We start from the raw sequence: 15697 nt of genomic DNA on the forward strand, positions 1-15697 counted from the left end.
AGGAACCATCAATATCAGGGAGTCACTAATAAATCCAATAGGGAATTCGGGAGAAACGTCTTTACCCAGGGAGAGGTGAGAATGTGGAACTCGCTAGCACAGGGAGTAGTTGATGCAAATAGAATAGATACATTTCAGGGGAAGATGGGTAAAACAGAAGGATTAGATTATGAAGCCAGGTTACACAGACTGGGCTTGTATTCCCTGAGTATAGAAGATTAAAGCTGTTCATTTTGAGGTGTTTAAGATAATTACAGGATTTGACAGGATAGATAGAGAGAAACTATTTCCTCTGGTGGGGGGAGAATTCAGAACATGGGGACAGAACCTTAAAATTAGAGGCAGGCCATTCAGGGGTGTTGTCAGGAAGCACTTCTTCACACAAAGGGTAGTGGAAGTCTGGAACTCTCTCCCCCAGAGCAACAAAGCTGTTGAGACTGGCGCTCAATTGAAAATTTCAAAACTGAGATTGATAGATTTTCATTGGGTAAGGGGATTTAAGGTTATGGAACCAAGGCGGGTAGAGGGAGTTAAGGTACAGATCAGTCATGATTGAATTGAATGGCAGAACCAGCTCAAGGGGCTGAATGGCCTCCTTCTGTCCCTATGGTCCAGCATGAGGGAGAAAGGAATAGAAGGAGATGCTGATCGGGTGAGATGAGGTAGGGTGGGAGGAGGCTCATGTGGAGCATAAACCCCAGTATGGACCAGTGGGGCCGAATGGCCTATTCCTATGTTGTTAAATCTGATGTAATTCCTCTCGTTTTCTTTGAGCAGCTGCACGGGAGAGGGCGGAACTGGCAGAGCAGGAACGGAAAGGGAAGGAAGAGGAGAGACGAGCTGCCCAGCAGCTGCTGGAGGACCAGAAGCTGGCGATGGAGGAGAACCTCACACAACTGCGAAAGAAGGCAGAACAGGACCAGCTCAACTTGGCCCAGGAGCATCAGAAAGTCCTGGAGCAAAGGCTGCTGGAGCAGCAGAAGCTGCAACAAGAAGGATTCCAGAGCCGTGCGGGGGAAATGCAGCAAGAGATAGACTCCCTGAAGAAGCAGCAGACAGATACTGAATCCCCATCAATTGTAGACATGGTTCTCGACACGGCCATTCTGACAGCACCTGGTTATTACAAAGCCATCCCGATCGGAATCAAATTGGTTAAAAATCTGTGGGGAAAATTATTCTGAATGTGCTTTCTGTATTATAATGTAATATACTGGACAATGGGTTGTTACTGGGTGAAATATGCTAATCAGGCTGTCCACCTCATCACAGGAAGTGATGTAACACCACGTGTGTGAAGCCTCGTGTCCAGGCTTGGAAGATGTAAACCTCAGTATTAAGACCTGTTTAATAAAGCTCCCGTTTCAGACTCTGTACTAGTTTAACAGTAAGCAGAATATTACACTTTCCACCCTTGGCCTATCCCTTGGTGCTGGAGTTTGGAAGGTGTTGATCAACAGTTTTATCTCGAGGGGGTAAGACTGCCCTCCAAACAGCAAAAGGGCCTCTTATCCCCCAAACTGTGATTCACTAACACAGTAAGAGACAGCCTGGGGCTAGTCCGCAGTGATCCACCGGCATGTTTAGCAAGAACGCTCATCGCTGACTTCAAACTAAGTCTCGCTGAGAGATCCAGCAATCTCTGTGGTGAGAATTTCCCCTCGATCACCGTGTAGTGGGACTGGAACTGATTGCTGTGTTCTTTACTGGGGATTCCCAGTGTGGAGTTGCAGTGATGTCATCAGGCTGCCCAAGCAGCCAATCAAATTCAAGGATTTCCACAGGCAGCCAACCAGGAAACAAAAAGCAAAAAAATAAAATCAGTGAAAAAATTTTGTACATAGAACAAATTAATGATTGGGGACATACACTTTTTTTGTAACACTCGTGGATAATTCTTTACACTGGAAGACCAGCAAGTTTCAGGCAGACCAAAGAGCCTCTTTCACTGTGCAGCAACATAAGATATTTATCTTGGGATGAACCTCGACAAAAACCACTGCATCTCTTTCCACACCTGCTTTGCAAAGGCACATTCCAGAAGGAGTTGGGAAATCATCTCTTCCTCACCACAGAGGACAGTCCTTTCTGAATGCAGATTTTATCAGAAAACTTTCCAATTCCCACCTATTGATTGAGATGTTTGTGTAGAGCAGTTTGATCCAATTGTGGATTCCCTCCCCAGACCCCGTTTTGGAGAGCACGTCCATCATGTAGGTGTGCGATATCTTGTCAAAGGCCTTCACCTGGTCCAGGCTGATGAGACAGGTGTCCACCCTCCTGTCCCGTACATAAGCGATCGTATCCCTGAGTCGTGTGAGGCTATCAGAGATCTTCCTGTCGGGTACAGTCCAGGTCTGATCAGGGTGAATCACCAACTCCAGAGCAGACTTGACCTGACTGGCGATGACTTTGAACAGAATTTTGTAGTCTACCTCGAGGGCAGCATGCGGAGGCGGTGAGACTCTGGGCGCGCAGGAAGGATCTGACCGGGAGGGCCCTTCTCACCACCAGCCAAACTATATCTTGGGGCTTGTTTGAACGTTCTGGTGATACAGCATTCTACCAACTGAGTTCGACAGTCTGCTCGGGGAACCATCCAACAGGATCCACCATCTCCTTTTTCCACAGGGCCTCAAGGATATTCTGTGCAACACCGGGGAGAGACAGAACCTCAGCACACAGTGACACTTGGTGTTTGCGTACTGGGGTCTATGCACAGCTTGATGCAGCCGTACACGAAGGTAGTCATCAGGATGAGGGCGATGTTGGGTACGTTTCTTCCCGCTTTATCTAGCGGTTTGAACATCGTGTCCCTCCGGACCTGGTCCATTTTCAATCTCCAGATAAAGTGGAAGATGGCTCGGGTGACTGCCACAGTGCAGGAGTGGGGTATGGGCCAGACCTGCGCCACGTACAGCAACAACGTGAGCGCCTCACACCTGATGACCAGGTTCTTACCCATAATGGAGAGAGATCCCTGCCCCCACATGCCCAGTTTCTGTTTCACCCTGGCTACTCGCTCCTCCCATGTTTTGGCACATGCCCCGGACCCTCCCAAACCATATCCCCAGAACCTTCAGGTAGTCTGACCTGATGGTGAAGGGAACAAAGGATCGGTCAGCCCAGTTCCCAAAGAACATGGCCTCGCTCTTGCCATGATTTACTTTGGCTCCCGAGGCTAGTACGAACTGGTAGCAGACGCTCATTAGCCAGTGAACAGACAGTGGATCTGAGCAGAAGACAAGATTGTTGTCCATCACAGAGAAGCTTTAACCTGAGTGCCTCCGCTGCCTGGGATTGTCACCCCTCTTATACTCACATCCTTCCTAACAGACTCAGCAAAGGGTTCAATACAGCAAACAAACAAGACCGGGGCGAGAGGACAGCCCTGTCTGACTCCAGATTTGATTGGGAAACTTTCCGATTCCCACCCGTTGATTGAGACTGCACTAATGATGTTTGTGTAGAGCAGTTGTATCCAATTGCAGATTCCCTCCCCAAACCCCATTTTGGAAAGCACGTCCATCATGTAGGTGTGCGATATCCTGTCAAAAGCCTTCTCCTGGTCCAGGCTGATGAGGCAGGTGTCCACCCTCCTGTCCCGTACGTAGGCGATCGTATCCCTGAGTAGCGCGAGACTATCAGAGATCTTCCTGCCGGGTACAGTACAGGTCTGATCAGGGTGAATCACCAACTCCAGAGCAGACTTGACTCGACTGGCTATGACTTTGGACAGAATCTTGTAATCAACATTAAGCAGTGAGATGGGCCGCCAATTTCTGATTTCTGCCTTCTCCCCCTTCTGCTTGTAAATGAGGGTGATGATGCCTTTTCTCATGGATTCTGACATGCTACCGGCCAGGAGCATACTCTCGTATACTTCCAGCAGGTCCGGGCCGACCCAGTCCCACAGGGCCGAGTACAACTCGACCGGTAAGCCGTCGCTTCTGGGAGTTTTACTCGTCTCAAAGGACTGGATGGCCTTTGTCAGCTTGTCCAGAGTTAGCGGTTTGTCCAGACTCTCCCGTGTGCTGTCATCTAAGACCTCTGTGATAGATGACAGGAAGGACTGGGAGGCTCTGCTGTCTGTGGGCTTCACATCATACAGCCCAGCATAAAAGGATTTGCTGATCCTTAGTATGTCGGACTGCGAAGATGTTACCGAGCCATCTTCTTCCTTCAGGCTGCTGATCACAGAGCTCTCTCTCTGAAGAAGTAACGCGAGCACGTCTCATCCTGCTCCACACAGTGACTCTGGACCGGAAGATGATCTTGGAGGCCTCCGTGGCAAAGAGTGAGGCCGACTGGCTCTTCACCTCTTGGGCAGCACAGTGGCGCAGTGGTTAGCACTGCAGCCTCACAGCTCCAGGGACCCAGGTTCGATTCTGGGTACTGCCTGTGCGGAGTTTGCAAGTTCTCCCTGTGACCGTGTGGGTTTTCGCCGGGTGCTCCGGTTTCCTCCCACAGCCAAAGACTTGCAGGTGATAAGTAAATTGGCCATTGTAAATTGCCCCTAGTGTAGGTAGGTGGTAGGGAATATGGGATTACTGTAGGGTTAGTATAAATGGGTGGTTGATGGTCGGCACAGACTCGGTGGGCCGAAGGGCCTGTTTCAGTGCTGTATCTCTAAATAAATAAATAAATCCTTCTTGACCTCGACCCCCATCGACTGCAGCCGGAGCAGATTCTGCTTCTTTTCTGGAGTCGGGACATTTCCCTCTGTCTCTCTCTCGCCCTCTGACTACCGTTGAAGATAAAGAACCCGCGTTTGCCTTGATCACTTCTCTCCAGCGTGTCGGAGATTCAAAGAGAGAGAGAGAGAGGCCGAACTGAGAAAGAGAGAAACAGGAAGAGAGGGAGATATAGGTAGAGAATATGAGATGGAGAGGTATCCCGAGAGACCAAGAGACAGTGAGAGAAACTGAGAGCAGAAAGCAGAGACTCTGAGAGATTCAAAACAGAGGAGTGGACAGAAAGACAAGAAGTGATAAATAGATAAACAAAGAGCAACAGGTAAAAACAGAGAGAGAGATGCAGGGAGAGATCAAATGAAAGTCACAGAGAGATACAGAGATATAAAGATAGTCCTTGTCAGTCAGCAGCTTTCCCTTTGGTTTGTCGTAGTGGCTCAAGTGCAGATAGCATGAGGGAACTGCTGCAGAATATAGACACCATGACCACTGTTCTTTCTCCAAAAATTTACTTTATTCATAAAATTTGTAAAAAGATACATTACAAAACAATTCAAATTGGACAATTCAGTAAGTGCAATAAAGATCAGTTTATTTTGGTACAGGACATGAGGTGCCTCACTACTTGCTCCATTCCATTTTATATACAATGTACATTTGCATTATATATCAAAAACATTTTCTGCTGTATACAGCCCGAGGGGGTTTACACGAGTTCCAGCCCCTCGGTTCATTATGGCGGTAGAACCTTACACAGTGGTCTTTCCCCATTGAGTCTTTACAGAGGCTACCCCAAGCTTTACTGCGTCCCTCAGCACGTAGTCCTGGACCTTGGAATGTGCCAGTCAGCAACACTCGGTTGGTTATTGGGGGAGTGAAACACCTTTCGGTTCTGGTACTTGCCAGAGTTGTCATGGGAGGGTTTAAGGGGCTCCCACAACCCTTACCCGCAAAGGGTGTACACACTGTGTGGGGAAGGGATTCAGATTAACAGGGATTCACTTCACCCCTTGGTTGATTAGCTTGCTGATCCAAAGGCCACAAGGACTCAGGTCATTGGGACCAGGAGGGGTGGCATGTGGGGTCTGACCATCAGCCAGGGACCCTGGACCATATACTGAATGAGACTATGACAAGGGGAGCTGTGAAAAGTGGAGGAAATCTTTCCTGCCCATCGTTTGAGTCCTGCTAAAGACAGACACACACACACAGACACACAGAGAGACAGACACTCACACACACACACACAGACAGACACACACACACACACACAGACAGACACACAGAGAGACAGACACTCACACACACACACACACAGAAAGACACACACAGACAGACACACACAGACACACACACAGACAGACACACAGAGAGACAGATACTCACACACACAGACAGACAGACAGACACACACACACAGACAGACACTCACACACACACAGACAGACACACACAGACACACACACACACAGACACACAGAGAGACAGACACTCACACAGACAGACACACACAGACAGACAGACACTCACACACACAGACAGACACACACACACACACAGACACACAGAGAGACAGACACTCACACACACAGACAGACAGACACACACACACACACAGACAGACACACACACACACACAGAGACACAGAGAGACAGACACTCACACACACACACACACACACACACACACACACAGACAGACACACACACACACACACAGACAGACAGACACACACACAGACACACAACACACATAGACACTCACACACACACACAGACACACAGAGAGACAGACACTCACACACACACACACACACACAGACACACACACACACACAGACAGACAGACACACACATAGACACTCACACACACACACAGAGACACAGAGAGACAGACACTCACACACACACAGACAGACAGACAGACACACACACACAGACACTCACACACATACACACACAGACAGACACACACACACACACAGACAGACACACACACACATAGACACTCACACACACACAGACACACAGAGAGACAGACACTCACACACACACACACACACAGAGACAGACAGACACACACACACAGACAGACACACACACACATAGACACTCACACACACACACACACACACGCAGACAGACAGACAGACACACACACACAAGCACACAGAGACAGACACACACACACAGACAGACACTCACACGCACACATGCACACAGAGAGACAGACACTCACACACACACACACATAAACACACAGGCACACACAGACAGATACACACACACACACATGCACACAGAGAGACAGACACACACACACACACACACACACAGGCACAAAGACAAACATACACACAGAGGCAGACAAACGTACAGAGACTGAGGCACACACACGTAGATATGCACACACTCAAACACACACACACACACACACACACATAAACACTCAGGCAGACACAGAGACAGACAAACAAAAACACAGACAGGCACAGTTTGCAGATTGATGAGCATTTGTGTCCAACTGAAACTGGCCTCAGGAGCCAAAACAAATCACAACATGAGCGCGGCCATGTTCTTCGGGAACTGGGCCGACCAATCCTCTGTCACCTTCACCGTCAGGTCAGACTACCTGAAGGTGCTGGGGATATGGTTCGGAGGGACCAGGGCATCCACCAAAAACTGAAATGGAAGCTGGTCATGTGGGAGTAACACTCCCTTTCCATTGTGGGTAAGAACCTGGTCATCAGGTGTAAGGTGCTCTTGGTGTTTCTATATGTGGCGCTGGTCTGACCCATGCCCCACCCCTGTGCCGTGGCAGTCACCCAAGCCATCTTTATCTGGAAATTAAAAATGGACCATGTCCACAGGCACACGATGTTCAAACATCGAGATAAAGGGGGGAAAAACATACCCAATGTCACCCTCATCCTGCTGGCCAGGGGAAGAGTCCTGATGGTGTGCGTGTGGACAGTGTGTGATGCGGAAAATATCCAACAGGAGGATATTGTCAATGGCGTCTGTATGAGGACAGTGTGTGTTGGAATCCTTCCATCCAGGATAGATGATGGACATGCAGTAAACAATCCATTTAAGTGGGGTGTCTTCTCTTGGTGTACCTTTGCTGATGACTCTGAAGGTCAGTCCTTGAGAAGCAGGTTCTGCCACAAGTGCTAGGCATTTAACTGCCAAGTGACTCTGTGAGTTGTTGTTTTTGGTATCGGTGCCTGTTGCCAAGCTGCTGTAGTGACTGATCATCATGGTAGTGCACACCAGTCCACAGGGTGTGTTGCCATTTTCCTCTTTCGCCAGATAGTGACTGCCAGGTAGTGATGGTCAACATTTGTTCTTCAAAAATATGCCTTATTCATAAAATTTGTAAAACAATACATTACGGAACAACTCAAACTGAACATTTCAGAAACTGCAATAAAGATCAGTTTCTTCAATACATTAAATAAGCTGCCTCACTCCTCTTGCCATTCCAGGTAAACCTAGAAACATAGAAAATAGGAGCAGGAGTAGGCCATTCAGCCCTTCGAGCCTGCTCCGCCATTCCTTATGATCATGGCTGATCATCCAACTCAGTAACCTGTTCCTGCTTTCTCCCCATACCCTTTGATCCCTTTAAACCCAAGAGCTATATCTAACTCCTTCTTGAATTCCTTCGGGAACATCCTTCCTGCATCTACCCTGTCAAGTCCTGTTAGAATTTTATAGGTTTCTATGAGATTCCCCCCTCACTCTTCTGAACTCCAGCGAATATAATCCTAACCGACTCAATCTCTCCTCATACGTCAGTCCCGCCATCCCAGGAATCAGTCTGGTAAACCTTCGCTCCACTCCCTCTATAGCAAGAACATCCTTCGTCAGATAAGGAGACCAAAACTGCACACAATATTCCAGGTGTGGCCTCACCAAGGCCCTGTATAATTGCAGCAAGACATCCCTGCTCCTGTACTCGAATCCTCTTGCTATGAAGGCCAACATACCATTTGCCTTTTTTACCACCTGTTGCACCTGCATGCTTACCTTCAGCGACTGGTGTACGAGAACACCCAGGTCTCGCTGCATATTCCCCTCTCTCAGTTTATAGCCGTTCAGATAATAATCTGCCTTCCTGTTTTTGCTACCAAAGTGGATAACCTCACATTTATCCACATTATACTGCATCTGCCATGCATTAGCCCACTCACTCAACTTGTCCAAATCACCCTGAAGCCTCTCTGCATTCTCCTCACAACTCACCCTCCCACCCAGTTTTGTGTCATCTGCAAATTTGGAGATATTACATTTAGGTCCCTCATCTAAATCATTAATGTATATTGTGAATAGCTGGGGTCCTAGCACCGATCCCTGTGGTACCCCACTAGTCACTGCCTGCCATTTGGAAAAAGACCCTATACTTTGTTTCCTGTCAGCCAACCAATTTTCTATCTATCGCAATACACTACCTCCAATCCCATGTGCTTTAATTTTACAACCTAATCTGTTATATGGGACTTTGTTGAAAACCTTCTGAAAGTCCAAATAAACCACATCCACTGGCTCCCCCTCATCAACTCTACTAGTTACATCTTCAAAGAATTCTAGTAGATTTGTCAAGCATGATTTCCCTTTCGTAAATCCATGCTGACTCTGTCCGATTCTACCACTGTTCTCCAAGTGCTCTGCTATAAAATCTTTGATAATGGACTCTAGAATTTTCCCCACTACCGACGTCAGGCTGACTGGTCTATAATACCCTGCTTTCTCTCTACCTCCCTTTTTAAATCGTGGGGTTACATTAGCTACCCTCCAATCTGTAGGAACTGTTCCAGAGTCTATAGAATCTTGGAAGATGACCACCAATGCATCCACTATTTTTGTGCCACTTCCTTAAGTACTCTGGGATGTATACCATCAGGCCCTGGGGATTTATCGGCCTTCAATCCCATCAATTTCCCCAACACGATTTCTCTACTAATACTGATTTCCTTCAGTTCCTCTCTCTCACTAAGCCCTGTGTTCCCCAACATTTCTGGTATGATATTTGTGTACTCCTTTGTGAAGACAGAACTAAAGTATGCATTTAGTTGGTCAGCCATTTCTTTATACCCCATAATAAATTCCCCTGTTTCTGACTGTAAGGGACCTACATTTGTCTTCACCAAGCTTTTTCTCATCGCATACCTATAGAAACTTTTACAGTCAGTTTTTATGTTCCTCACAAGCTTGCTCTCGTACTCTATTTTCCCCTTCTTAATCAATCCCTTGGTCCTCCTTTGCTGAATTCTAAACTGCTCCCAATCCTCAGGTCTGTTGTTTTTCCTGGCAAATTTATATGCCTCTTCATTGGATCTAATGCTATCTCTAATTTCCCTTATAAACCATGGTTTGGCTACCTTTTCCGTTTTACTTTTGCGCCAGACAGGAATAAACAATTGTTGCAGTTCATCCATCCACTCTTTAAATGTTTGCCATTGCCTATCCACCGTCATCCCTTTAAATAACGTTTCCCAATCCGTCATAACTAACTCGTGCCTCATACCTTCATAGTTTCCTTTACTAAGATTCAGGACCCTTGTCTCAGAATCAACTACGTCACTCTCCATCTTGATGAAGAATTCTATCATATTATGGTCGCTCATCCCCAAGGGGTCTCACACCACTAGATTGTCAATTATTCCTCTCTCATTACACAATACCCAGTCTAGGATGGCCTGTTCTCTAGTTGGTTCCTCAACGTATTGGTCCAGAAAACCATGCTGTATACACTCCAAGAATTCCTCCTCTACGATATTGTGACTAATTTGATTTGCCCAATCTATATGCAGATTAAAGTTACCCATAATTACAGATGTTCCTTTATCACATGCATCTCTAATTTCTTGTTTAATGCCATTCCCAACATCACCACTACAGTTTGGGGGTCTATATACAACCCCCACTAACGTTTTTTGCCCCTTAGTGTTTCTCAGCTTTACCCATACAGATTCCACATCGTCATTGTTAATATCTTTCCTCACTATTGCGTTAATTTCCTCTTTAACCAGCAATGCAACTCCACCGCTTTTGCTTTTTGTCTGTCCTTTCTAAATGCTGAATATCCCTGGATGTTCATTTCCCATTCCTGGTCACCGTGCAGCCATGTCTCCGTAATCCCGACTATACCGTACCCGTTTACATCTATTTGCGTGATTAATTCATCCACTTTATTGCGAATGCTCCGTGCGTTAAGGCACAAAGCCTTAAGGCTTGTCTTTTTAACATTACTTGTCCCCTTCCCACTATTTTCCACAGTGGCCCTGTTTGATTCTGGCCCTTGATTTCTCTGCCAATCACTTTTCTTATTCCCCTTACTATCTTTTGTTCTTGTCTTTGATCCCCCCTCCTCTGACTCCTTGCAAAGGTTCCCATCCCCCTGCCACTTTAGTTTAAACCCTCCCCAACCACTCTAGCAAATACTCCCCCTAGGACATCAGTCCCGGTCCTGCCCAGGTGTAACCCGTCCAGTTTGTACGGGTCCCACCTCCCCCAGACCCGGTCTCAATAGCCCAGGAATCTAAAGTCCTCCCCCTCACACCATCTCTTCAGCCATGTATTCATCCGATATATCCTGCTATTTCTACTCTGACTAGCATGTGGCACTGGTTGTAATCCTGAGATCACTACCTTTGAGGTCCTACTTTTCAACTTACTTTCTAACTCCCTATATTCTGCTTTTAGAACCTCATCCTTTTTTTTAACCTATGCCGTTTGTACCAATGTGTACCACGACCACTGGCTGTTCACCCTGCCCCTTCAGAGTGTCCTGTAACTGCTCTGAGACATCCTTGACCCCAGCACCAGGGAGGCAACATACCATCCTGGAGTCTCTTTTGCAGCCACAGAAATGCCTATCTATTCCCCTTACAATTGAATCCCCTATAACTATTGCATTCCCACACTTTTTACTCCTCCCCTGTGCAGGAGAGCCAATGATGGTGCAACGAATTGGGCTGTTGCTGCTTTCCCAAGAGGCCATTCCCTCCAACAGTATCCAAAGCAGTTTATCTGTTTTGCAGGGGAATAGCCACAGGAGATTCCTGCACTGCCTGCCTAGTCCTCTTGCTCTACCTGGTGGTCACCCATTCCCCTCCTGCCTGTGGAGTCTGAGCCTGCGGTGTGACCACCTCTCTATACGTGCTATCCACGATACTCTCCGCCTGGTGGATGCTCCACAGTGTCCCCAGCCACCGCTCCAGCTCCGAAACCCAGGCTTCCAGGAGCTGCAGCTGGAGACACTTCCTGCACACGTGCTGGTCCCGGGCACTGGAAATGTTCCCAGCTTCCGACATGGAGCAGGTGGAGCACACCACGGTTTTGAGCTCTCCTGCCATGACTTAACCCTTTAAATTAACCTTCTGGAAGATCTTAATGTCAAATAATATCAGTTACTCCAGGGACCTTCTTCCCTGGTCCTCATTACTACAGAACTCCTTAAAAAACACTACTTACTAGATATGAAAATAAACACGTAAACCTTTCCTACCTTAGATACTTACCCAGCTATTTAGAGCTATTCTCTAACAGCAGTGACTCACCAACCAATCACCTTGCAGCTTTCCTGTGATGTCGCTATTGGCTTTTTTTTCCCCTCTCATTTTTCATAACTCCAGCGCGCTGCAAGAGGTCCGAAAACTCCCAAGCAGGTCCGACTACTCCCAAGCAGGTCCGACTACTCCCAAGCAGGTCCGACTACTCCCAAGCAGGTCCGACTACTCCCAAGCAGGTCTGACTGCTCTCCGCTCCTGAAGGTAAGTGAAGGCCCCGAGCCTCGTGCTGGATTTATCCACTCCTGGTTCTGGTTGTTTCCACACAGGTCCGACTGCTCTCCGCTCCTGAAGGTAATATTTGCAATGCACATTTGCATTATCTACCAAAAACATTCTCTCGTGCATACAGCCCGAGGGGTTTTACATGGGTTCCAGCCCCTCAGTTCACTGTGGTGGGAGGCCCTTACACTGTGGCCTTTGCCGCGGCTGCCCCAAGCTTTCGCGCGTCCCTCAGCACCTAGTCCTGGACCTTGGAATGTGCCAGTCTGCAACACTCGGTCATGGACAACTCTTTGCACTGGAGGACCAGCAAGTTTCGGGCAGACCAGAGCATCTTTCCACCGAGTTGATGGTCCTTCAGCAACAGTTGATATTTATCTCAGTGTACGTCCCTGGGAACAGCCCGGAGAGCACAGACTCCTGTGTTACAGAGCTGCTCGAGATGAACCTTGACAGAAACCACTACATCTCTTTCCACACCTGTTTTGCAAAGGCAGACTCAACCCGATTGGTGATGACCTTGGACAGAAGGGGAGTAGAGACAGCCCTGGTAATTATAGACCTGTGAGCCTTACTTCGGTTGTGGGTATTATGTTGGAAAAGGTTATAAGAGACAGGATTTATAATCATCTTGAAAAGAATAAGTTCATTAGAGATAGTCAGCACGGTTTTGTGAAAGGTAGGTCGTGCCTCACAAACCTTATTGAGTTTTTCGAGAAGGTGACCAAACAGGTGGATGAGGGTAAAGCAGTGGATGTGGTGTATATGGATTTCAGTAAGGCGTTTGATAAGGTTCCCCACGGTAGGCTATTGCAGAAAATACGGAAGTATGGGGTTGAAGGTGATTTAGAGCTTTGGAGCAGAAATTGGCTCGCTGAAAGAAGACAGAGGGTGGTGGTTGATGGCAAATGTTCATCCTGGAGTTTAGTTACTAGTGGTGTACCGCAAGGATCTGTTTTGGGGCCACTGCTGTTTGTCATTTTTATAAATGACCTGGAAGAGGGTGTAGAGGGGTGGGTTAGTAAATTTGCAGATGACACTAAGGTCGGTGGAGTTGTGGATAGTGCCGAAGGATGTTGTAGGGTACAGAGGGACATAGATAGGCTGCAGAGCTGGGCTGAGAGATGGCAAATGGAGTTTAATGCGGAAAAATGTGAGGTGATTCACTTTGGAAGGAGTAACAGGAATGCAGAGTACTGGGCTAATGGGAAGATTCTTGGTAGTGTAGATGAACAGAGAGATCTTGGTGTCCAGGTGCATAAATCCCTGAAGGTTGCTACCCAGGTTAATAGGGCTGTTAAGAAGGCATATGGTGTGTTAGCTTTTATTAGTAGGGGGATCGAGTTTCGGAGCCACGAGGTCATGCTGCAGCTGTACAAAACTCTGGTGAGACCGCACCTGGAGTATTGCGTGCAGTTCTGGTCACCGCATTATAGGAAGGATGTGGAAGCTATGGAAAGGGTGCAGAGGAGATTTACTAGGATGTTGCCTGGTATGGAGAGAAGGTCTTATGAGGAAAGGCTGAGGGACTTGAGGTTGTTTTCGTTGGAGAGAAGGAGGAGGAGAGGTGACTTAATAGAGACATATAAGATAATCAGTGGGTTAGATAGGGTGGATAGTGAGCGTCTTTTTCCTCGGATGGTGATGGCAAACACGAGGGGACATAGCTTCAAGTTGAGGGGTGACAGATATAGGACAGATGTGAGAGGTAGTTTCTTTACACAGAGAGTAGTAGGGGCGTGGAACGCCCTGCCTGCAACAGTAGTAGACTCGCCAACTTTAAGGGCATTTAAGTGGTCATTGGATAGACATATGGATGAAAATGGAATAGTATCGGTCAGATGGTTTCACAGGTCGGCGCAACATCGAGGGCTGAAGGGCCTGTACTGCGCTGTAATGTTCTAAAAAAAAATATTTAGGGCTTTCGTGTGACACTTGCAAGTTGTTAATATAACTTGAAATGGCAAAGAGTAGTGAGGCCACCTGTACTGTATTGAAAAAACTGATCTTTATTGTAATTTATGAAATGTCAAATTTGAATTGTTTTGTAACGTATTTTTACAAATTTTATGAATGAAATATATGTTTGGGGAAAAAAACACACAATTGTGTTAAATTGAGCCGAGTGGAGACATAAATTAATATGGGATAAAAATATCAAATTCAATCAGTTCACTCCAGAGCTTCTTGAACTCACTTCCAGATATCTTGTTAGAACCATGGGGCAACGAGGTGGGGCAACGGGGTGGGCAACAGACAGAGAGAAAGAATGAGAGACACACACAATAGGTGAGAGAAGATGAGAGAGAGAGACAATGATAGAGACAGAATAAGAGAGAGACAAACAATGAGACAGAGACAGAGAGACAGGGAAAGGGGATAGAGAGAGAGAAAGAGAGAAAGAGAGATGCAGAGTGAGAGGGAATGAGATGGAGAGAAAATGAGAGCAACAATGAAGCAGAGAGAAGCAGACAAAGAGGCAGAGAGAGGGAGACAGAAAGAAAGAGAGAGAATGAGAGACACAAAGAGGGTGACAGAGAATGAAACAAGAGAGAATGAGACAGAGGCCGAGAAAGAGAGAGAGGTAGAGGGACAGAATGAGACAGAGAAAGGGAGAGATGAGATGTGGAGAAACAAAGTGAGAATGAAACAGAGAGACAGACAGGCAGAGAGAGAGAGTGTGGGAGAGCAAGTAATGGAGAGATAATGTTGCAGAGAGAGAGAGAGAGAGATTGCTGGAGTGGATTGAAAAGGAGAATGTTGAACATAAATCTTCAGTTGCTATAATCCTTCATTCTAGTTTACACAGTTAGAATTGCAGTCTCAAATTCATTCAGTAAGAATACTCTGAAAGATCATTACTAGTCCCAGTCCTGTAGACCCAGAATGTTCACAAACTGTTGTCCTGTTGTTGGGCTCAGTAAACTGCCCTGGTCACTCACGGGGTTTTGTCCCAGTGGGGAAGGCGGGGGGGTGGGGTGGGGGGGTGGTGGTGGCCTTGTAGGCAGAAAGGTTTGGAATGTCCAATGCTGGTGCTGTCTTTCCCCTTTGTTCTTCCTCAAGGACATTGATGCTCCTGACTTCCCAGAGCTGAGATGCGCTGGGATCTTCACTATTCCCGGCTTCCCAGAGCTGAGGTGTGCTGGGATCTTCACTATTCCCAGTTTCCCAGAGCTGGGCTGTGCTGGGATCTTCACTATTCCCAGT

At 47.1% G+C, this 15697-nt stretch overlaps 1 protein-coding gene across 2 annotated transcripts in view; it reads left to right on the plus strand.

Moving 5' to 3' along the window:
• Nucleotides 1-1374, plus strand: part of LOC137352709 (guanylate-binding protein 1-like) — a 51869-nt gene extending 50495 nt beyond the window's left edge. For both annotated transcript variants that reach the window (XM_068018444.1, XM_068018443.1), the window contains exon 16: nucleotides 778-1374. In XM_068018444.1, the coding sequence (XP_067874545.1) occupies nucleotides 778-1184 (407 nt within the window). In that variant the 3' untranslated portion in view covers nucleotides 1185-1374. The remainder of the gene's footprint in view (nucleotides 1-777) is intronic.
• Nucleotides 1375-15697: the final 14323 nt, after the last annotated feature.

This window comes from Heterodontus francisci, chromosome 39 (genome assembly GCF_036365525.1).
Source record: "Heterodontus francisci isolate sHetFra1 chromosome 39, sHetFra1.hap1, whole genome shotgun sequence".
NCBI classification, from domain to species: domain Eukaryota; kingdom Metazoa; phylum Chordata; class Chondrichthyes; order Heterodontiformes; family Heterodontidae; genus Heterodontus; species Heterodontus francisci.